General features: G+C 37.6%; 2 protein-coding genes and 1 non-coding gene across 3 annotated transcripts; 1 reads left to right on the forward strand and 2 right to left on the reverse strand.

Annotated features, from left to right (window-relative positions):
* Window positions 1-9474: 9474 nt before the first annotated feature.
* LOC104420908 (CASP-like protein 4C2) lies at window positions 9475-11758 on the forward strand. The gene is made up of 3 exons (XM_010032685.3): window positions 9475-10018; window positions 10361-10496; window positions 11418-11758. Exons 1-3 carry the CDS (start codon window positions 9693-9695, stop codon window positions 11637-11639), a joined length of 684 nt encoding a protein of 227 aa, XP_010030987.2. The 5' UTR covers window positions 9475-9692; the 3' UTR covers window positions 11640-11758.
* A 1205-nt stretch (window positions 11759-12963) lies between these two features.
* On the reverse strand, window positions 12964-16847 carry LOC104420909 (dolichyl-diphosphooligosaccharide--protein glycosyltransferase subunit 4A). The gene is made up of 2 exons (XM_010032686.3): window positions 16722-16847; window positions 12964-13278 (listed from the first exon to the last, which is right to left on the reverse strand). Exon 2 carries the CDS (start codon window positions 13276-13278, stop codon window positions 13165-13167), a length of 114 nt encoding a protein of 37 aa, XP_010030988.1. The 5' UTR covers window positions 16722-16847; the 3' UTR covers window positions 12964-13164.
* A 1982-nt stretch (window positions 16848-18829) lies between these two features.
* TRNAH-GUG lies at window positions 18830-18901 on the reverse strand. Its single transcript has one exon. It is a non-coding gene; the product is annotated as a tRNA-His (tRNA).
* Between the last annotated feature and the right edge of the window lie 5235 nt (window positions 18902-24136).

The raw sequence follows: 24136 nt of genomic DNA on the forward strand, positions 1-24136 counted from the left end.
GGCAGCCTGGTAACCGGTGACCCACCAACAAATAGCAAGCGATGGCAGGTGGGCAATTAGCTAGTAGAAAGGACAAGTAATGAGAATAATTTTTATTTTTCTTTTCTATTCTAGAATTAAAGAAGTGGAACATTTATACTTTTCATTTCTATTCCAAACCTATTTCTATATTGTTCTAGAATTAGAAAAATGAAATCACGTTATCAAACGGATCTTTGTTCTTAATTTTTTTTGGAATATAAAATTTTGGAAGAGAAGTAGAATGTTTATCGTGTGCACCCTGGATCAAGTGCAAAAGCTTAGTCCAAAGCTATGGCTTAAACCACAAGTAAATTAATTCTCTTTGTTTAGTATAGCAAGATTTGGGTCTTAATAAGCTTCAAATTCCTACAAAATAATTCTACAACAATCAAATAGCAATTCAAAATGCTTCAAATCCGGTCTTTCATGAAAGGACCAAGCACATAGAGGTTGACTATCATTATATCTGTGAGAAAGTTCAAGACAAGACGAGTGAGACTCCATGCATCATAAGTGAAGATCAACCGGTTGACATATTTACTAAGGCTTTGGAATGGGTGATGACCAAGCTGACCTTTGATGACATCTTTGGCCTAGCTTGGAGGAGAAGTGTTGGAAAGACAAGGACGACTGGTTAGCAGAGTCTAAATTTAGTAAAAGATTGGGCTCAAATCGATAAAAAAACAAAATAATGACTCTATTTGTTTTTCCAAAAGATATTCATATTTATATCATAGATTCATTCTATCTTATTTAATAATAAAGAAATCCCCTGAAGGTGACATGAAGAATTAGCCATTATTACAAGAAGAAAGAGATGATCAAGAGCTTATCCGAATCAGAATAAAATGAAGCAGCAACTAGTGACTTTGATAGCACAGGCACCACGCTTGAATCTCGCTTTGATACCATGTTTTCTTTGTAATCACAAACACATGTGAAGAAGGAGAAAAGGACTTAACGTGGTTCAGTTGATCAAGGAGAGGACCCTTGGAAGGCTACATCCACGATGAGAAACCTCCCATTTTTCATGTCACCTTGAGGGGATTTCATTATCTTTAAATAAGATAAAATACATCTTTGAGGATAAACATGAATATCTATTAGAAAAGCAAGGCAAATATAATTGTTATTTCCTTCTTTATCAATTTGAATTAAAAGTCCTACTAAATTTGGACTCCGTGGACTAGTTGTTCTTATCTTTCCAACAATAATATATGTTCTAAATGGACTCGGCTTCAAATTCAAGGAAATTTTTGTTGCCATCAGAGCATGTAAATCACCAATTTCGTTCAAGAAACTCCCTTATAAAATTGTTGATTTCGAATAATATCTAAAAGGGAAGAGAGTTAGAGTGAATCGACTCTTGTCATTACAAATCTTTTTCAAATGAACACCAACTATCTCATTTTAAATCGAGGCTTGAACTCCCTCCAGCCAACTCGATAGTCTCATTGATGAAAGAGCAACAATTATGGTCATAACCAGTCTATTCAACACGAGTTTGGTGCCAACAATGTGAATATGCAAGCCACTCAGCCAACCAATGCTATCAGGCTAAATAATATTTCTCCTTTCCTCCTACGATAAACAGCACAGTGTTATTTTGCCAAGCCAAGTATGGCTTATGAACTCTAGAGTGTCTCATCAATTCACTTCGATTTTGAAAAATCCCTCTCTGCATTCTAATTATGAAGGCACAGTGGTGATGGCTCGGGTTTGCAAAAAATGCACATAGGTTCAACTAAATTTCTCTCTACCATTGTTTCATATTCATTGTCGGATGTTTTGTGTGTTCCTGATATTAGTAAAAGCTTGATATCTATTTCAAATTTTTGCAAGACTAACCAAACACTCGTGAAATTTTTTCTCAACCATTTTTTTGTGAACCATTTTCACACAAGGCGACTCTCACACAAAGCCTCAATAACGCTATGATTAGTGCCCATGCATCCTCCAATGATTGGCATCAACGTTTTGATCATCTCTCTCCTTAGATTTTAGAGTTTCTTTTAAAATTGAAGTCAATTCCTTCTCTTTCCAAGTTACGTTTTGGTTTTTTTGTGTAATTTCATGTCAATGTAATAGAAGTCATAGGCTTTTTTTTAGGTGCTTTTATGTTGTCTAGTTGATGACCTCTTGAACTCATTTGTAGTGATGTTTAGAACACTCTAATGAAATTAATAGAAGGTTTTTTTTTTTGTATTATGTTATTTTTATTGATCAAACTATATTAGATACATCTAGCTCTACCCAATCAAACAAAAATTTGACATTCTCTTTATTTCCACAATTCAAGAAACTGATGGAAAATTACATTCAAAATCCCATAGTATCAATTTACTCTAATAGTGGTGGATAATATAAATAACTAAAGGTTTTTCTTATCTCATGGGATCACACATTTACAAACATCTCCACATACACAACCCCAACATAACGGGACAGTGGAGCGTCGTCATAGGCATGTTGCCAAAACATGTCTTACATTACTTCATCAAGTGTTTCTTCTATCCTCGTTTTGGTCTTATGCTTTTCAAGCCATTGCATTTCTAATAAATTGTCCACATATACTGGTCTTAAGACTCAAATCTCATTTTGAGACTCTCTCTGACTCCTATCCAAATTAATCAAAACTTTGAATTTTCAGTTGCTATGTATCCTTAGCTTAAACCACATGGAAAGCACAAACTTGAACATCGATCGAAATTTTGTATTTTTCTTTGTTACTCTTTCAATCAAAGTGCTTACATGTGTTGCGACCTCAACAAAACAAGGTCTTTGTCTCACATCATGTGGTGTTTGATGAGTCAATTTTTCCTTATTCCAAACACGCTAAATTGCTCCATTGAGTACCAGTTCTCAATTCTTGTCTCCACCACCTCAAAATACCTGTGTGCTCCCATTTTTGATAAAGATTTCAACCACCTCTTCCAACACCAAATAGCTATGCCATACCATTCACGATCAAGCAGGTCTTTCAAGTTCAATGGTTAAAGGAGTTCTAGATCAACATTTGAATGGCCTTACAACTTTGGTAAAGAAAACCAATTTAATGTCCTCCAATGCAAATCCATTTAGCTACTCAGGCTCCATCTATGCCTTCCACAGATCCCAACACTTCATTCAACTCCTTGACCACAATTCCATCAGTGTCAACACATTCTCATCCGATGATCACTCGCTCCCAAAATAACATTTACAAACACAAACATATACATTTAGCCACTAAACATCCTTTACCTCCCTCATTTAAACCAATGTACGTTTCCTAGACCTTAAAAGATTCAAAGTGGTAGGCTGTTATGTTGGAGGAATTAAATGTAATTCTCCGAAATGGTACAAGGTAACTTGTACCACCTAAGCCTCATCATAATCTCATTGGTTGTAAGTATATATTTTGAGCCAAACAAACTCAAATGGTAGCATAACTAGGGACAAGGTATGACTTGTCCCCAAGGGATTCTACCAACAGCCAGGACTTGACAGTGATCATATATTTAGTCCAACTATTAAACATGCCACGATACGAGTTATCCTTTTTCTGGCGTTATCAAATGGTTGGCTCCTTCTACAATTGGGGTCAACAATGCCTTCTTACATGACACACTTATGGAGGAATTCTATATGTATCAACCATCGGTTTTGTGGATTAATCACAGATCTTAATCACATATATCGATTGAAGAAGGCTATTTATGGTCTTACGTAGGTTTCTCATGCATGGCATCAAGAACTCATTTTCTTTGTCATTTCTTTTGGATTCATCCAATCCAAATCAGATTCCTTGCTTTCTATATATAACATGATGGCATCATTGCTCATTTCTTGGTTTATGTAGATAATCTGATATTGAAAAGAAGCGATACATTTTTTTTGCAAAAGTTTGTGAAAGCACTTGTAAGTAAATTTCCTCTGAAGGAATTAGGAGATCTACGTTACTTCTTAGGAGTGGAATTGATACACACAACGTCCAGTCTCTTTCTCACACAATACGAGTACATAAGGTACATTCTTGATTGAGCAATCATGTTAGCCTGCACTTGTAAACCGATCTCTCTACATTGCTTCACACATTCTCTAATGCTAATTGGGCAGGCAATTCGGATGGTTGTAAGTCTAGGTAGCTTATATTGGCCAAAATATCATATCATTGTGCTCTCAAAAGCAATGATTCATTGCTCGTTCATCAACTAAAGTCGAGTATTGGGCAGTTGCTGCAATAGCTTTTCGACCACCCCTAGCATCTATTTTGACAATATTGGTGCAACGTATGTGTACATTGATCCCGTTTTTAACTTAAGATGAACACATTACCATTGGTCATCACTTTGCGTGCACCGTAGTTAACAGAGGTCAATTACAAGTTTGTCACATGTCCACTCATGATCAACTTGCAGATGCACTAACAAAGCCCCTTACATGACGACTGTTTTTTCATTTATGGTTCAAGATTAGCATTCACGATGGAACGCATCTCTTGTGGGGGCGTACTGGAGAACATATCTCCCAACGGCAAAACAATTCCAAAAAATGCTCTCAAACAAATCACAACCATTCAAGCAATTTTTGTACTCTTGACAAGTGCAGCGAGAGATTCTAAAGTTGATAAACTCATTTTATCTTCTTTTTTTTTTTATATAGAGGATTTTATCTTTCCATTTATAAAAACTATAACTCATAAAAGTCATTGTATTACGGTTATTCTAGCTAATGTCTTTCTATAAACCATTAGCTACCTTGCACTTTAAATACATGTAACTAATAATTGTAAAGTATATCTTGTCTAATTTCTTCACATGTTGGTGACTTCCGATCAAAATTGATTGGAATAACTAAATTGATAAATTGTTAAAAGACTTAGTACTAACTTGGTACAATTGAAAAAATTAAGACTTTTTGGACATTATCCTCCAACTAAACATTTGAATTGAAATACTCATTATTCATCTTTCCATCTTGTTTCTTCCAACATTTCAGTTTTGCCTCGTTCTGAATCTTGGTATCAAAAGTGTCGTTATTAAGTAGTTGAAATCAAATGTTCCAATTCTCATATCTAGTTGGACTTATTATATAATGCTTGATTGTAGTAATTCACATTAGATTTATTAAAAAAATTTAAACATATTGCAATTATGTCAATTCATGTATAAACTTCTTTTTTTTGGCTAATTTTATCATAAACCTTTTGCAATTATATCAATTTAGTCTATCTAGATAATTTTGGTTGGTTGACGCTAGTTGTCTGTTTAGCGACGTTGACGTGGACAATTTTCAATAATATTTTATTTTTTGGAATTTTTTTGTTAATTTTTATTTTTCCTTTTTATTTTACATTTTTTTCTCTTCTTCTTCTTTATCTTTTGTTCCCCACAGTGGCTGGCAAGGCCACTAAGTGAGGGTTGCAAAACCCTCACCGGCTGCCGGCAAAGGTCACGGCCCTCACCCAAATCTAGGCAAGATAGGGCGAGGGTCACGACCTTCATTGGTAGTCGGTGAGGGCTTCATGGCCCTGGCCTAGCGGTAGATGAGCCTTGCCAACCATCTTGCCAACCATTGTGGGAAACAAAAGGAAAAGAAGAAGAAGAGAAAAAATAAAAATAAGAATAAGAAAAATTATTAAAAATTATTCATATTAGTGCCGACCGACCAAAATTAACTAGATAGACTGAATTGACATGATTATGAAAATATTTAGAATTGAGTTGATAAAAAAGGGTTTATGACTAAATTGGCTCAGTTACAATAGATTTATGACTTTTTTTAGTAATTTTTGCACATTATTGAGTAGCTAAATCATGTTTATAACTACTCAAGGTAGTGAGTCTTATTTGAGCGTAAGAAACGCAATTTGCGAGTCCGATGAAATTAGTGTAGAATCTTCGATTCTCAATTGAGTGTGGCCAAGTTCAACCATTGAGTCATGTCAATAGGACAATGCCTATGCTCTTAAACTCATCATTGGTCCCTGCTGAACATCCTAGACATCATCTTGAAAATACTCTCTCACCGAGACCATCGGTTCTTTCTCTTTCCCTAGAGACTACAACCAATTGTTGTTTTCGAGAATAATATATTTAGTTGTAAAACTGGATTTTTAATTCCATTTGGTCATGGTACTCTTTATTTTCAACCCACTTAGTCCTTTTCAAGTCAGATTGGTTCCGTTGGCATCTAAAGCAACATTGATTCCTATGTAAAATCCACATTTGGTGATGCGATCGTATATGGTAGCAGCCTTATCGTTAATTTTAATATAATGAAAAGAAGATAGGAGGAGAGAGAGAAAATGGGGATGGAGCGCCCTCCTCCATCGGTGAGGGCCGACGATCCTTTCCAATGGAGGAGAGGTGGCTGTGCTTCTTGGAATATATCATAAGTATAATAATAAACTTGTTACTTATTTATTATTTTTGTTGTTTATATTTTGGTGAAAGATAATGTCCCTTCAAGGACGTGCTTCTTGACCATTCGTATCACTTGTGTTTTGAAGAGATTTGAGTTCATTTTCTTTCATTCAACTCGCTCGTTTTAAGTAATTGGCTACCAAATAAGTTTCAACCTGCCTATGATGGCATCATTGCTAGGGCTGAGATGTCGAATTTTAGATGTCTTTGATCCTATGTCGCTCAGACATGAGCTGTCGTGGTATAATCTTAAACTGACGTGTGGGCTGGTCATAAAAATCTATATGCTCACAAGTAAATACAATTATGTTTCACCAAAATTCAGTACTGATTAGAGAGAATTATTTCTAGAGACACTCTTATGAAGAAGAGAAGTTTGCAATCTCAGATACGGAGGATGATGGTCTAGCCATAAGCTGACGTCTGAATGATGAAATGACAGCGCTGGCATTAGTCATGAGCCATGATTAGTGTGAATCTGTAGGCTGACCGGGGAAGATGAGGCTGAAAATCTTGGGGTGTGGGATTGAATGATTTCAAACATGAGAAGGCCCCCTTCCTTTTCAAAAGCTAAAGAAGGAGGAAAATCCACACGGAAAAGGAGAAGTGGTTAGGGCAAATCATGAGAGCATAGAGGGCCCCCATTGCAAGCAATCAAACTTTTCAAGTTGACCAGGCTTTTCCAAGTCTCCACATGCACAGTCGTTCTTTCGCCCTAGCTAATCCTACATTCTTGAGTAAATCGTGGTAGTCAACGACCGCCTTTCCCATTCCCATGACTTCTAACCACCACCGACGTGGTGTCGCTATACGATTTAATTTCTCTAATCTAGTGATTATGTCCAATTACTGGTGCAATTAAGAGAGGCCGACCACATTGGGAACCTGACAATCAATATTATACTAAAATCGCATTTGTTGTATTCATAATCTAACAAATTCTTTTTTCTTTACCAAAATTTTTTTTTACTATGATTTGATATCTTTTCAGTAACAGCCACCACTTCATACCTCACTTGTAATTATAGGTAGATCTGAGAGTTTTTCATCAATCTCGAAAACTTTCCAATCTTCTATGCTGGAACTCTATAGATTTCTTATTTGGTAATCTACTTGAGTTCTAAATAAATGTTTGTGTTTGCAAATGATGGTTATCGATTATATATTTAGGCTCCATTCATTAAGTGGAAAATGTGGCGTTTTTTTTTTTTAATATGCTTTAAAAAGTCATTTTCCATAAAAATATAAGTATTTTCTAGTGATCGACCAAAACCGAAAAAGAAGCGGAAATATTTTTCCGTTGTTCAGTAATGAATTTTTTTTTCTTTCATGCATTCTTTTTCAGCATTTTATTATTATTTTATTTTTAAAAATATAATTTTAATTATTTTTATATTTAAAAAAATCGATTATTAAATTTGTTTTATGTTTTTATTTTTCTTTTCTGCGTTTTTGTCTTCCTTCTTCGGCCGGTCGCTAGCCACGGCGATGGCTAATGACTGGCCGAAGGCCTGGCCATTGCCAATCTCGAGTTTGCCCGATACTAGCAAGCGAGCTTGAGCTCGCCGCTCGCTAGATTGACAAGCTTGGAGGCAAGTAGTAGCGAGCTAGGGCTCAAGCTTGCCTACTCATTGCCAATCGAGCAAGGGATGAGCCTTACCTAAGGTCAATGAGCTCGAAAAATTCGATGGTCATTTTTGACCAAGAGATAAAACTTTAAGAGAGAGAGAGAGAGAGAGGAAAAAAAACGAATTAAAAATTCAATTTTTTAAATAAAAAAGAAAAAATAATTAAGAAAATGAAAATGTTAACATGGGTGTGAGATAAGAGAAAGTAATTGAAGAAAATATTTTTTTCAAAGTGGAAAAATTTCCCCTATCTTAGAAGACTTTTTTTTCTTCATGAAAAATGTTTTCTTAACTAATTTATTTCCATAAAATGTATATCGGAAAATTTATAAAACATTTTCGTGGAAATTATTTTCCGTGAAATGACTAGTCTTAGTGAAAGATAATTTTTACTAAAAAAAAAAAAAAAAACACAGCGAATTGCAAGTAGCCAATAGATGATACTCAACTACTTTAAGACGGGATTGCCATAGTATGTCAATTTGTAAGGGTTTTTTTGGCAAACTAGTGGAATAAAAGAAAGTTATGCTACTGATTTGAGACGACATGAGCTATTCCAAACTCGTCCCACTTCTACCCTTGTTAAATGTTAGGCCTAGACATCGAGCCTAAAGAGTTTTCTACTTGGGCTTGTTTTTTTGTCAGTAGCCTTTTTTACATTCTTTTTTCATGTTTTGCAAAAATAGCTTTTCCATCCACGACTTTGTTACTTATCAAGATTTTTATTGGACTTCAAATGCAAAGCTCAAGCAAGCCAAAAGAGACTCAAGAGAAAAGGAATGGAAAACATTACTTTCTAGGACATGTAAACTATGCACATTGAAATGGAGATCATTTCAATTTTGGTAGGAACAATTTTAACTTTTATATTTTCCGTGATGATTGTTGATTAACACACCTGAATAAACAAAGCTTCGGCTACCTATACAGTTTTGACTTAACAACAATCAATAGGAGAGGTGATTATTTTTCCAGATTAGTATTAAGTCTAGTTATAATTTTGCAATCGAGTTGTCACATGTTAACAGTGACAGTGTATCCTTCTATTTGTACCACTAGACCAATGATGAACCTAATAAAAATGCTCATTATTCTTAGTTTTGTATGTGGGATTGTTTGTCTTGAAGTATCGAAAGTTTGCTTTCCCCTTAAAATTATATGTTTTTAATGAAAAAATTAAAAAAAAATAACTTTACATGTCAATATTAAATTATGAAAAAAAAAATTATATAATTTTCCGTTTCAGTATTTATACATTAGAGAATTTCGGATATACGAAAAAAAGAAAAAGTAAAACCCTGCATTTGAACTCTCTCTCTCTCTCTCTCTCTCTCAAAGTACAGGCGTCTCTGGCTAACGTCTCTCTCTCTCTCTCTCTCTTCCTGCTCTGACCTCTCTCACTTCCTCACCTTTTTCCCCATTCTCTCTCTCTCCTCCCTTTTCTCCATCCACAGAACCTTCTCTCTCTCTCTCTCTCTCTCTCTCATGGAAGTCTCGCCATGTCCCGTGACTGCAACTCCCTTTTCCATCTCGCCCCATAACTCCTTCCTCCACTTTCTCCTCGCCCCTCTCATTCCTCACACGCCTGCATAATCAGCCTCCCTCCCCAAAACCCCAATCTCCCTCTCTCTCTCTCATGACTCAACGCAGAACCCCGCTCTCCTCCCGCCGCCCAGCACCATCGTCGTCGACGACAGCAGCAGCAGCAGCAGCATGCGATCCCCGCCCCTGCCCTACCACTCCCCCGCAACGGCGACGCCACGCCTCCCCCCACCACCACCACCACCACCACCACCGGCAGTACCAGTCGACGGTGTCCGTGCAGAAGCTCCGGCGGTTCAACTGGCTGATCCTGGTGCTGCGGCTCGCCGCCTTCTGCTTCTCCCTCGCCTCCTCCATCTTCTCCGCCACCAACTCCCGCGGCCCTTCCGCCCCGCACTGGTACGACTTCGAGGCTCTCAGGTACACTCTTCTCCCTCTCCCAACACAAATTTCCTTTCCCCCCTCTCCTTTATCCTTTCCTTTTCCTTTCCACTCGCTTTTCCTCGCCTCCCTTTCCCCCTTTTCTCAAAACGGGAAAATGAAAAAAAAAAAAAAAAAAAAAAAAAAAAAAGATAGCTTTTTTGCCCGTGGAATTTACTAAAAAAGAGGGGGTTTTGGAGAAAAACGGGGGCCGCAAGCAGCTCGCCATTTTCGCACCCTACCGAGCTCGATCGACCGACCATCAATCGAGCATGGTTAAATCGATCTGATCACGGCGGATCTGCTGAAATCGGGAACTGGGTGTGGGGGTTTTGGGTGCAGGTACTTGTTCGCGGCGAATGCGATGGTGGCGCTGTACTCCCTGCTCGAGACGGCAGCTTCGGTGTGGGAGATACTGAAGAACGCCACATTGTTCCCGGAGACGTTTCAGCTTTGGTTCGATTTTAGCCACGACCAGGTTACAAACTACCTCGATTTCTGGATTCTATCTTCTTCTTCCTCCTCCTCGGCTTCTTCGAAGTAAATGGCGCTGTCTCTTTGTGATATTTATGAAAATAAATAGTTTGGAATATCTTGATACAATTAATCGAAAAAAAAATAATTTTTGTTTTTTTATAATTCAAATAATTCATTATTCGTGAAACGAACTTTCTAAAACCCTACCGCAGTCTTTTCTTCACCAAGTTCTGACGATAGAAGTAAAATTTGCAAAAATGTTGATTCTTTCTAGGATAAATTTAGGGTTTAGTCTAGGATTATCACTAAATGGATTGTTTTTTAGGAATATAATCGAGTTCACATAGCGACGCGAGGGTTTGTGTATGGAGTGTATTTTTTCTCATAATCGAAGTCTTCCACGTGCCGCACGGCAATGGACCCAATGAAAATTCTTGGTTTTTTAGATATATGGTGGTTGTTTGAAAGCTCAGTTCTCATGACGAAATTGTCGTTCGGGCCAATCGTTAGACAAATGATGTGGTCGGGACTGAGAATTTCTACGTAGTTAAAAGTTAGAAAATTGGTAGATCTCTTATTCGACACGCTAGGAATATGCCTATAAAGGACTTGATTTTTCTTTTTTTCTTTTTTTTGAGGTTTAGTAAGTTGAAGGAATTTTATTTAGTACTAGGTAACTCAAAACGTTGCTATTTTAGTTAATCGGTCCGTTTTTAGCATTAACAGATCTATGTACACGTTAATAAAACCTGTCGGACCACGTCTAAAATTCCCCTCTCCCTCTTTATTTATGAAATTTAAAAAAAATTCGGATTTTTTTCTCGAATTTTGATCCTAGCTTTTCCTCCTCATTTCCCAAACATAAGATTAAGGTTTTTCGTTGCGACTTGCTGAAAATAGCGTTTGATTTCTTGCACCGCAGGTGTTCGCGTACATACTGATGTCGGCGGAATCGGCCGGGACGGCACTGGCGAGGACGCTGAAGGGATCGGCCACATGCACAGCGTCGAGCGCCTTCTGCATCCAATCGGACATCGCCATCGCCCTCGGGTTCGCCGGCTTCCTCTTCCTCGCCTTCTCCTCACTCCTCTCCGGCTTCCGCGTCGTCTGTTTCCTCATCAGCGGCTCTCGTTTTCCTCATTAGAGATCGCGGAAGGTGGTGGCGGGAGGGTTGTGATTTTTTATTTGATTTTATTATTTTCTTAATATCAATGGAAACTATAATTATATATTGCATTATAAATTGAGTACATTCTTCTGAAATTCCGATCGGCCTTTTCTGAGAAGACTAGCGTTAGCATCTTTTCAAACTACTACGCATATCTAATTAGCTCAGGCCTTCATGGCTACTGAGCTCAGTGTCTCTCCTTTACGCCTTCGACGTCCTGAAATTCTTTGTCGAGGAAGCACTACATCCCAGACTGATCAAATCCAATGGCTAAGCTTAATTAAAGTTTAATTGAATTTCTTAGGATCGAAACTCGGGTGGTTTAAAGAATTTGTGAGTTTCCAAAGCAAGACCCATAAATTGTGCCTGAACTCATAATCAATCGGTCATTTTCTGAAAAATTCCAAGTGCTATCGCATGAAATGCGCAGCGAGAAAGAACGTCCGACCCAACCCTCCCCTCCCCTCAACAACATAAGATTTGATTCCTAAAAGCTGTCCGCATCATAGGCGTACTTCGCCGAAACGCCAACTTTATAGCGAAACAGAACCGACATGGTGCATAAAACACAGAGATTGGGTTCTCCAGAACCCGATTCTCCAAAAGAAAGACACCCATCTGCTAAACAAGACAAAGAAAGCTGGGCTGATCATTAGTTGCCTTGTCTTATGTTGCATCCAATCGGGGGTAGAGAGTGCCTCCCAAGATTTTCAAGCAAAGTGCATGTTGCATCAGCACGTAAAGTAAAACTGATTTATGGCGAAAAATTCTTAACTAAGAGCATCCTGAGAAGTACGTGATTCGAAAGCCATTTTACCCTTCACAAACACGACATTCACCTCATCGAACAATAACCCCATCAGCTCACTCCCTGGAATCTTTGATGGTGTCTAAGTCTTGGCAAGTCATGCTGGAATATCACATGAGACGGGTCACTCACTGGAATCTCGATGGCATCAAAAGTTTTAGCAAGTCATACTCAAAATATCACACGGCACAAGCAAGTGGCACACACAAAGCACATACAGCCTTCAGCAGAGGGATTGAGTGGCATTTCCATTATTGCTTGCGCTAGTACTCAACTTTACGAGGGGAAAAGATGTTGGATCACATCGCACCCTCATATCATGTCATCTCCAGCACCCTCAAGTGTCACCTTTCTTATGCTTTGATGCCACAAGGATGCCTTTGGCATCTGAAGGGTTCACACTTCAAACCAATACCTCCCCAAAGGGCCAACGCTTCCGAAGCACGCACTCATCTCCAGACTCAGTTTTTTCTTTGCTTACAAATCATGACAGATTTCGCACTAGGCAACAAATGCGGAAAAGCTTTTCAAAAATGGTCCAACCATCAACGTCAATAGAACAAGCAACCAATCATTATACGAAACGTAATTCACTCTATGCTAGTATTGTCACAACAAACCTGTCCAGTCATATTCTATTAAGCAACTGAAAAAGGTGTACTCCGTCTAAACTGTGAAAGTCTACAAAATGTTTCAGTTGCCTTCATATTTTGGGTCAGCCATCACAAAATGGTACGCGATTACCAGGAGAAAGATGAAAATACCAAGAAAGTTGGCGAAAAAGCCAAGGTCCTGATCATCAATCATCTGCAATAGTCATAAAATAATGCATGAGTTCCACATGGAAAAAACCACTACCACAGGCCAAAACAAGGGACATCTTAAAGAGAATTAAAAGAAACATATTTGTCCAAAACACACTATTCCATCTTGGTCCATTGCTCAACTACAACACAACGTAATGGGGAGGAGTAAGAAGGAGAACCAAGAACATTAGTCCTCTACTCGCTAAGGTTACAATTTATGAGGAATCGATTGAATTAATTTCACTCAACCTGCGATCAACCCCTCTGAGATATTTGAGGTCAGTGTCTGTTTGGGGTGACTTCTACTTTTGCCATCATCTTATAAGTACGCACTGTGACTTTTATTTAATGTATTTTTGATACCTTTGAAAATGGTCATAGATTAACATGTCGATTTACATATGCTCATTTCTTAAATTAATTAATATTCTAAATAATTGGTGGGAAATAAAGAAGTTCTGAATCCAGGCAACCAGACTACTGTGAAAAAGATTATGAGCCCTAAATCCATAGAAGCCAATAGCTGGCTGTGGCAAGTAATCTACATTACAGGATTAAAAAGTACAACTTGGCATCCATTTAAACTTACTAAAATACTCAACATGGATCACATCATGAAAACCTACACATATATTGACCATTTGGACTGCAAAAGATCATATAACTTGTGATATCTGAAACTATATGATGATAGGAGAAGAAACCTTCCACTGCTCAACCTATAATCCTTCACCACGGCAGTTAGTCGACTCTAGATTGATACAGGCTAATTATCTTCTCCATCATAAAGGGGCAAAATATATATATATATATATATCAAGTTGAGATACCTTTATTTCCCGATAACCAAAACACAACATAACATTATTTTCTTAATTCATCCAAGCACTCATCAACATAAACAGGACAGTCCACTACCAACTTTTCACATGAACAAATTGATACTAAACAAAATCAATGTGTTGCAAATATCACAGCTGCAAGACAATTTGGTATCTTAAATGTTATTCAACTTTCTATTCACAATCCAAAAATCATTTCCCAGATGGAGAGATTTCAGCTGTTTCCTACATATGGGATAAATCGATCCTCAAGTTGTCAAGTCAATGTCGAAGATACAGAACTATGTTGCTAAGAATAGTTTGTTTCCTAGTACCTATGCTCATTAATTAAGATTCCAGTATGTTGTGACTGAGCTTTGATATCACTTAGAGTTTTAATAGACTTGATAGTCAATTTGGCCACATTATGAAAATTCACAAGATAGAACAAGTAAAGATTAATATGCAAAACTGTAGAGGATAGCACAAACACTAACAACCAGTATTTTCCCAACAGGCGTGTGAATATTTGAGCAAAAAGCAAATTGCAGCTTAACTTCCAGGAAGTTTATAATCAGAAAACTCATGGCACCATCGTGACACACAGAGATGTTCATGCTTCGCATGCAGATGTACTTGTGACACATAGACCAAATTTAGTATCATATGGAGTTCGAATTTCTTTGAAAAGAGGGGACATTGAAATTGTCAAGTTTCTTTTCAGAGGTCAACATGTCATCGAGTATATATCACCCGGATGAGATTCAAGGAGTGCAAGTTTTCCTTCGTCAATTATTAACCGATTCGAATGAAAAGAGGAGGCTGAGTCAAGACAGCTGTTCTTTACTTCTGACTTTTCTGAACAAGTTTGGAATGGATTTATCCAGTTGTTTGGCATTTATAGAACAACTGCTAACTGGATTATTGAGTCTGCTTGGGAAATCCAGGAGCTACACCCAAGGAATTTTCTTCAAGAAACTATTGGAATTAGCTTAAGTTCCACTCTTTACTTCTTGTGGAAATATCAAAATCAAGTCCAAGAAGAGGTCTGTCCACACATAGAAAGAGTTGTTCAATAGGTGAAATTTGCTGTCAAGACAAGATTTAAACCAGTTAATAATTCTTGTAGAAGATTTCATTTTGCTGGTCATAGAGAATTGTACACTCAAAGTCAATGGAGTGTTTCTATCCTTGTTGTTTCATGTTAGCTGGCATTCGTATGCTAGATTCAAGTGGTTAGTTGGGTGCCACTGATCCTTCTTGATGATTGATTGTGGTAGCTGTCAGCGATTTAGAAGGGCTGGTTGGGTGTGTGTTGCTCTCCCAATTTCAATGTTCTATTGATGAAAACCTTATATATAAACATGTTCTCGATAAAAGGAAAGTTAACCCGAGTATTTTATTTTTATTTTTTTGCCTATATACACAAACTAACCACCGGCCGAGGGACCTGTCAAACATGATGTATGGAATTATGGAGATTCTCCTTATCCTGTAAGCCCACAGCAAAGCTCCTAAAAGTTTTCTCATCAACAGCTGTTGCAGCTGCACTAAATGATAGAAATTGAACAGCTTTGGAAAGGGAAATAAGCTTGAAACCGTTACCAATGGAGCTGCATCCCACATCTATCTTATACTTGGTCCAGAGATGGCGTAAATACTTCTTAAGGTTCTTAGATACAGATCCATAATGCATAGAGAGGGATATGTGAAAAGGCTAAAATTGTCCTAAAATCAATCATCTCCTTCAGGAGGAAAATATAATCGGATTTTGAGGTCGACACAATAGAATCAGGGATGAGGCACGATTGCAGGGGTCATCTTATCAGTGATGGAAGATAACATTAACGTTGCAAAAGCCAAAGTAGTAAGAAAGACTATTCCGATGGATAAAGAAAAAGGGTGGGAGAAAAACTGTAGTCGAAACAAACACAACAGTAGTTTATATATGCATCAGTCAAAGATAGGACAACAACTGAAAGAGTGAACCCTTTACACAAAAAAGACTTTAAGAGCACATTAGATTTCGCTTGTGCTAGACTTCTTGTAATCAGGAGGAATGCTAATGAAGTAGCCAATTGGGCCACTTCTCAAATCAAAGGAGAAATCCCCTCCCCGCCTCCCGTCAAGTCTTACATATCGAAATGGCCAAAGCAAATCGAGGTGCGCATTTTCCCATCACATAATTCGACATCCGCTCTCAAAATGCATCAACACGCACAATCCCCAGCGACCATCCCGACAGCCGCGAAAGTTCACAGTTCAAATCCCGGGTCACTCGCACTCGATCACGGCAACCCAACTCAAATACACTTCAAGCTTGACTCCTAACTTAGATGACATCGAATGCAGAAGAGTCGTAAAGACACCACAGATTCGCACTCCAGAATTCCGATCCCTGACACCGCAAACCGACTAGAAGGGTCCTATTTCCATCCTAAATCTTTCCTTTCCCGCATGCAACATCCATGAATTTCACTATATTTCCGTTGCAGACACGTTCAGGCGACGACACTGCCGTGCTTCGAGAAAAAGGAAGTGGCCTCGGAGATCAAGACCTCAAATGAAGAATCGACCATGGAGGGATCTCTTTCTAGAGAGAGAGAGAGAGAGAGAGAGGTACCTTGGTGGTCCTGATCGGAGGAGGAGGAATTGCCGACGGAAGAGAGCGATCAGATCTCCGTCCGAGGTCGAGCGAAGACGAGCGTCTCGTCGTTGCGATCGCGAGAGAGGTTGGGATCCTGCACCCGCCTGGTGTACGACCTTAAATATAATCAAGGCCATGGATGGGCCCGGCCCAAGGCCCGGTCATCACGGTCTTCGCATCTTAAAAAAGAAGCCCACTTATAATGATGCCAAAAGTAAATGAGAAAATGACGCCAATGGTCTCTGAACTTTTGTTTAATGTGTAATGTAATCTATGGATTTTTAATTTATTCAACGTGATTCCTAAAACTTACCTCAGTGTGAAATGCCATCCTTGGATCTTTAAGTTATTCAATGTAATATCTAGACTTTTAGTACATGTTTAATATAATCTTTCGACTATAAAGATGTTCAAAGTCGTCTTTGATCTTGAATTAATGGAATGCTAATATTATAATTTTTCATATAATTTAGGAACTACATTATTGAATAAATTAAAAATTCAATGATCACGTTACACACTTGACTAAAGTTTAGAGACCATCGGTGTTATTATCCTAGAGTAAATTGGATAACACAAAAGAGTATTACTAAATGAAAAATATTTTTAAAGTTAACAAAAGTATTTAAGTATAAATTGCTTTCAAGAATGAAAATATATTCATTGACTAATTATAAGATAATATTTTCTAAATTATTCATTCTTCGTAAAACAAATTGGTCGAGAAATTAATACTCTAATCAATTTGTAAATGCAAATGTGAATCGCCATTAGTAGTGACCTAGTGATATTGGTTGAAATTCTTAAATGTGAAGTCTTGAGTTCGGACTAGCCTACAGTAATAGCGCTGCCTAACTCTCATAGGCGAAGAGGTTTTAGACCTCACATCTTGACGGGGATATGGTTATTGGAGATTGCACGTGTCGGATCGGTTGGTCGTGAGCGAGCACGAGTGACAACCTCTATGCAATCTTAAATTTGAATATCTTGTGGTGAACGTCGTCTCTTCATGATAACACACGAGAAAATTTAGAGTATGGGACGATAAGTTAATACACCTTAGAAGGCTTCTCAAGAAGCAAATATATTCCATCATGCATCTTTGGCATTCTCTCTTGCATTATGTCCTGCATTCATCATGTTTGGATTTTGCCCGTAATGGGCTTGATCCGGGCCCAACCCACAGGATTTTGCCCATGAAAGTTCCCTTGGTGGGAATGCAAGTTTCGAGAAGGTGGGGTGAGTGCTCCAGTGAGTTGGGCTCGAGTAAATGAGTAGAGATCCCCCGAAAATTGCAAGCAATTCGTCCTTTGAGAGCACGGGCTGTGAACATGTGGGAATTAATCCGAGCACTTGATTACATTCTCGACCCGTGCGGATACACAGGCATTACACGGAGCAATCTCGGTTACTGAAATTTAAGGTGCGATTCATTAGTATTAGAACATGCCGATTATATTCCCTTCCTTTTAAAAATTTGTTTATCATGTCCAACCAATAGTTCTATTTCCTATTTTATATTTCCATTATACTTTTCACTCTCAAATTATATAGTTAAATTAAATATCAACAAATAAAGATAACTAAAAGTAACCCATTTCATATTAATATTTAAATATATAACATGTTACTCATTCTGTACATATGTAAAGAATAAGATAAAATGGAGAAAATTTAAGGAAGTGGTACAATTATGTGAATTTTAGTGCCGTACATAATCTAGATGAATTTATATACTTTCGTAAATTGATAAGTCTATTATTATTACTCACAAGATGAGCTTTAAAATTGAAAACCAATTTCGAGACAGCTTTCTATCATGTGTGGTTTTGAAAATTGTTTCGACAGATCACATTGATTTCTTTTTTCTTTTCTTTTATCACGAAAACTTTTTTTCTTTTTCTTTTTCTCTTAAGTAACTAAACTGCCTTTAAGTTTGTTCCCCGTTTTCATTTCTATATGTTTTCGGGCTGGGTTAAAAAAATTTTCAACCTCGGCCTTTTGTTGAGTTGCCCACAGCTGGCCTAAAAGTTAAAGGAAGAAATATAAAAAGTTAGAAAAAAGAAGAAAAAAAGAAAGAGAGTTGTGGCTGCTGGGATTCGAGCCCAGGTCTCCACGGCCACAACGTGGAATTCTTACCACTAAACTACAGCCACATCAGTTGTTCTTCCGGTTGCAGAAAATTTACTTATTTATTATACAGAATGAAAAAATTTCGGTCTTGACATCCCGAAATATTACTTCAGAAAAATGCTTTCGCTCATCTATATCACTTCGTTCCAACTTCGTTTCGGCCAAGCATCTCGTGTCGTTTTAGTCTGAATAAATTAGGCAGAAAGGTTCGCGCCTTAAAGCATAGTTTACGTTAATAGCCTTATTAAATAGGTGTTATTGTTCCCTAGCATTCCCTAATTCGCAATATGGCCTTCTTTTGTCATATAGATGTCTTGACGCTTCCATTTCCTCGGCTGATGACTAGAATCCTCAGGCCCCCTCCTTTCCAAGCTGATAAAAGAACAATCGCCCATCCTTTTTTTTTTCTTTAATAAAAAACTCGTGGAGCAGGAAACAAAACAAACTAGAGACTAGAGGTAATCTTGACCTGGATTGAACTAGTCCAGCACCTAACTAGGAACCAACCCGCACAGTATTGATCTTTAATTTTTGGGACTAAGGACCAATCAAATTGAACTTGAGACTAATGATTGGACTGACCCTATGGGTTCGGTCCGATTCCGAGGTCAACTCAAAATTAATTGATAATTTTTTTGTTTCATTTTTTGTATTTGCTCAAATGACAAATCTATTATTCCAAATTATATATTCATCAATAGGGGTAAGCTGTCGTGAGGTGAGTGGCGAACGATGAGCGTTGCTCACAAGCCAAGAGGGTTTCTAATAAGGACTTTGTTTCCTTCTAATTTACTTGGCAACAAGCAAGGCCACTGAAGAGAGGCGAGTGGTGCGTGCATTGAGTGGCGAGCGCATCGAGTGGTGAGTGAGGCAAGTGTCATGCAGAGCGAGTGATGAGTAGGGTAAGGCAAGGTTTGTCCTATATCTTTTGGAAATTTTTATTATTCTATTTCAATATTAAAATGTTGTTGATTACAGATAAGGACCCCCTAAAATAACACATTCCAATTGACCAACAAATTTCTTCTCTTCTCATGATTTTCCCAATATTCAAAGGTATAGATTAACATAAAAATTACAATAAACAAGAATTTATCATTAGAGTGGTTTAGTTATCTTAGCTCTGCCAGTAGAGTGCATGGCTTTTAACCATGTGGTCAAGGGTTCGATTCTCATGGCATTTTTCACCACTATCCTCGTGATTATTGTCACCTCCTCCTCTGCCCAATTGCCCATATTCCTTCTTTGACTCTAGGCCACATCCTTGATCACCCATCACCATGACCATTTGCATTGAGATCGTGACTCTTGGCCACATCTTCAATCACCCATTGCTATCATTAGATTGTGACTCTTGGCCACATCCTTGATCACCCATTGCCATCACCGTTGGCCGATTCAGAATGTTGGAGGTTACTATAGAGATCAAGCAAATAGAGGCTAGGAAAGAGAAGGAAAGAGATCGACTTTTAGTAGGGTTAAATGGGTTTATTTTAAAACCCATTTATTGTGTGCTTCTTAATTTAGAACCCATTTATGACTCATTTATGACCTATTTTCATTATTTTGGATTAAAATATGGGCATGTAACTCATTTTGTAAAAATGTTCCCTAGGGTTTTTCCTAAATCAACTTTACTCACAACACACAAAAACACAAAATCTCTAAAGAGAGAAACTCTATTTGTGATTGTATTTCTAAGCGAATACAAATGAGGACAAGAGACCTCTATTTATACGAGAACCCATTAGATCACAATCGTTGATCTTTAACCTAATCCAATGGGTGGGATTGATGACAAATCTCTAGGATACAAGTATATTTCCAATTTTACCCTCAAAGAATGCTCTAGAATGCTCTTGTGTACATCTCCCATATTACCCTAAAAAAATATTTTATTAAATTCAAGAAAGCTCCTTAAAAGTTTCAAGACTCATTTGGTTATCTTGGATATTTCCTTGCACTATTTTGCCTTGAAAACATTTCAATCTTTACAATAACATGTGAAACTTGATTCGATTTAGTCTAGTGGCTATACAAAATTTATGAAATTTAAATCTCTTCAATGCAGTGAAACAAGTCAATCATAAATGAGTGACTTGAAAATTATTGTTGTGTAGAATGATATGTATTTTACATGGATAGTGTGATAAATTGATTATACCATTGTTAGCCGTTTCATCCTCATATAAAAAAATTTCTCGCATGCTAGACTTCTTATTGCCACATTGCAACTGAGAATTGCAGAGTCATCACCTCTCAATCCTAGCAACTTTTGCTTCTCCCCCTCGAAAGGCCCGTTTGGTTAAGCTTTTGGGGAATGCATTTGCCAAAATGCAAATACCTTTGGGTGAAGGAGGTTTTCCAAAATGCAAATATCGTTTGGTAAAATTTGTATTTGTAAATAACTTTTATTAAATTAAAATAACAAAAAAAATTATATTTTCTTTTTTGAAGTCAGGTGGCCGAATGGCCGGATCTAACCGCCCGGGTCGCGCGACCCCGGTGGCCGTCCCCTGGGGTCCCGCAACCCGGGCGATGGCCGCTAGGGTCGCGCGACCTGGCCGGGTCGGCTCGCCGAGGTCGAGCAACCTAGGCGACCATCACCGGGGTTGCTCGACCCCGGCGATTGTCGCCTGAGGTCGCGCAACCTCAGGCGGCCGCCTGGGTTGCGCGATTCAGGCGAAAGCCGCCTGGTTTGCGCGACCCAAGCGTCGCCTGAGGTTCGGCGACGATCGCCGGGGTTGGGGGACCCTTGGCCGGTGGTCGCCGGCGCATTGCCAGCGTGCAACCCCTTGGCCGGTGGTCATCGGCCTCCGATCGGCTTCTCTCCGGTGAAGATGAACAATAGAAGTTGCATTTCGAAAATGCAACTTCCCAATGGACCTCTCTCCCTGCATTCCCCCAAAGCCCTTTCAACCCCCTTGGAGATGCAATTGCATCTCCCCAAAGTCCCCAAAAAAAATGAACCAAACATCACAGCATTTGGCCAAACCCCTTTAGAGCCCAAATGAGCATTCCCAATGCTGAACCAAACAGGGCCGAAGTATTGAAACGGTTATTTTTTAGCACTTTTGCTTTACCCTTTTTGGAATCAATCTATCATGAGAAATTAAACACTTGGCATTACTTTTCAATGTTTTGGAAAATCCGTTCTATTGCAAGTTAGTACTGTAAAAAAAAAAAAAATTAAATAATGCTATATCTTATCGGCTAGATGAACTATAAGTGACAGCATTAATTGATTGAGTACGATCGCTCTTAATACAATTAAATTAAATTTTGAAAGAAAGCTAAAAAGAATATGTATTATTTATGTATTTTTATTTTCTATACAAGAGCTGAGCAACTCGAGACTCCGTTCGTTTCGCGGAAAATAATTTCCATGAAAACGTTTTTAGATTTTACGACGTTCGTTTCATGGAAAATGAATTCCTTAGAAAATATCAAAAGAAAAAGTCTTCTAAAGTAGGGGAAAATGTTTTCTACTTTTGAAAAGTGAAAACATTTTCGTCACTCGATCTCTCTTATCTCACATTTCTACAAATCATTACTTCTCCCTTCCCTTTCTTCTTCTTATTTTTTTTTTATTTGAATTAATTTTTAATTTTCTTTTTCTTTTTAATTCGAATTATTTTTAATTTCCTTTTTTTTTTCTTTGTTTCCCAACTTCTTCTTTCTTGGCTAGTTGTCTAACCAAGTGAACCTCAAGCTCGTTGATCTCAAACTCGCGCTCGTTGATCTAGCGAGCCTCAAGCTTGATGCTCACGCCGCCAACTGGGAGAGGAAAATATTTTCCTTATCGAACACTTTGGAAAATATTTTTCAAAACATTTTCAGGTTTTAGCTGAACACCAGAAAATATTGTCATTTTCCTAGAAAATGACTTATGGAAAAATATTTTTAGGAAATGGCCCATTTTCCAAGAAACGAACGGATCCTAAGTATAGAAAATATGTGCAATAATAATCTACTTGATATAAAAAAATTGATTTATTTACAACAAAACTAATTATATTAAGAAGGTATATCCATTGAACTTAAAAAGTATTTGAACGAAGAGGATATTTCTAAAACTTTTGTCATGGTTTCCTTATGGTTTTATTACTTCAGTCACACCAGGGTCTTGGAAGATCAAGTTTCAACATTAGCATTTTATCGACAAATGTAAACTCAGATGTTATTTTCATCATTCTCATGGAAGATAATTTTCTTGATATATGCATAACTTTTCTAGATGTCGGTCACATTTTATTGATTTAATACTCTAAAGTGGGTTACAAGAAAATATGTTGTCGGGCCTGTTTTATTTTTTTTGTAATCTAATAAATCACATATAGTTTGTTCATAAGTTTTTAAGAATCGAATAAGATTTTAACTTGGATCGGAAAACAAAGAGTTATTTTTTGCTTCTGCTTAGGTGTAAATAAAGAGTCAACTATCGGCCTAACAAAATTTCCACGCATGGCCAGGTAATGTTTAGTGTGCATGAACAGTTGAACACCAAATAAATTTTTTCTACTAAATTTCTTATCTAAATGAAGACGAGAGAATTTCAAATACTTCTCCTCCACTCGAGTCCATATTTGCCTTTGTTAAACTCGCCGCAATCTTGCATATCATATGAACAGTAATTGGCAATATATAGTGCCGTAGTTTAGCGTATGCAAAAATACAAAGACAAACATAATTTCTCAATTGGGTATAGCTAATTTCTGCACCATTTAGAATCCTATCAAGATAACACACCGTTTGCTCCTTGTTTTTCACTTTTTTTTCCTAATAAAAGTATGTGCTTCTTTACCTTTTTCTTTTCTCTGGATTCTATTGACCGAGGAGGTCGGTTGGTTGCTGAATCTGCTACCTTTACTGCGATACCCTTGCACGTCCAAGAATCCAAACTGGAAAAGGCTAGTTTTGGATATATTGCACCCAAAAAGTTCATGAGACAACTAATTCGAATTACCCTAAAAAATGTTAATGAATTTGTCCTGTTGACCATATTTGACCAGCATCCAATCATTGCTACTTCAGATTGAACAATTTGTTACACTCCAAATCCATCCTGCATTTCCTCGTCGGTGAATGCAGCAGGGGTGCACAGTACACATCATCATTTTATAGCAATTCCCTTTGCCCTCAATTTTCATGGTAAAAAAGATTGCTTGCTATGGCAAGAATAACACTGTTCAATGCTCATTTTCTTGATTATTAGTATATTCCAGGATAATTATCTAAAAAGTTCTAAATCTTTTATA

This window comes from Eucalyptus grandis, chromosome 10 (assembly GCF_016545825.1).
Source record: "Eucalyptus grandis isolate ANBG69807.140 chromosome 10, ASM1654582v1, whole genome shotgun sequence".
NCBI lineage: Eukaryota > Viridiplantae > Streptophyta > Magnoliopsida > Myrtales > Myrtaceae > Eucalyptus > Eucalyptus grandis.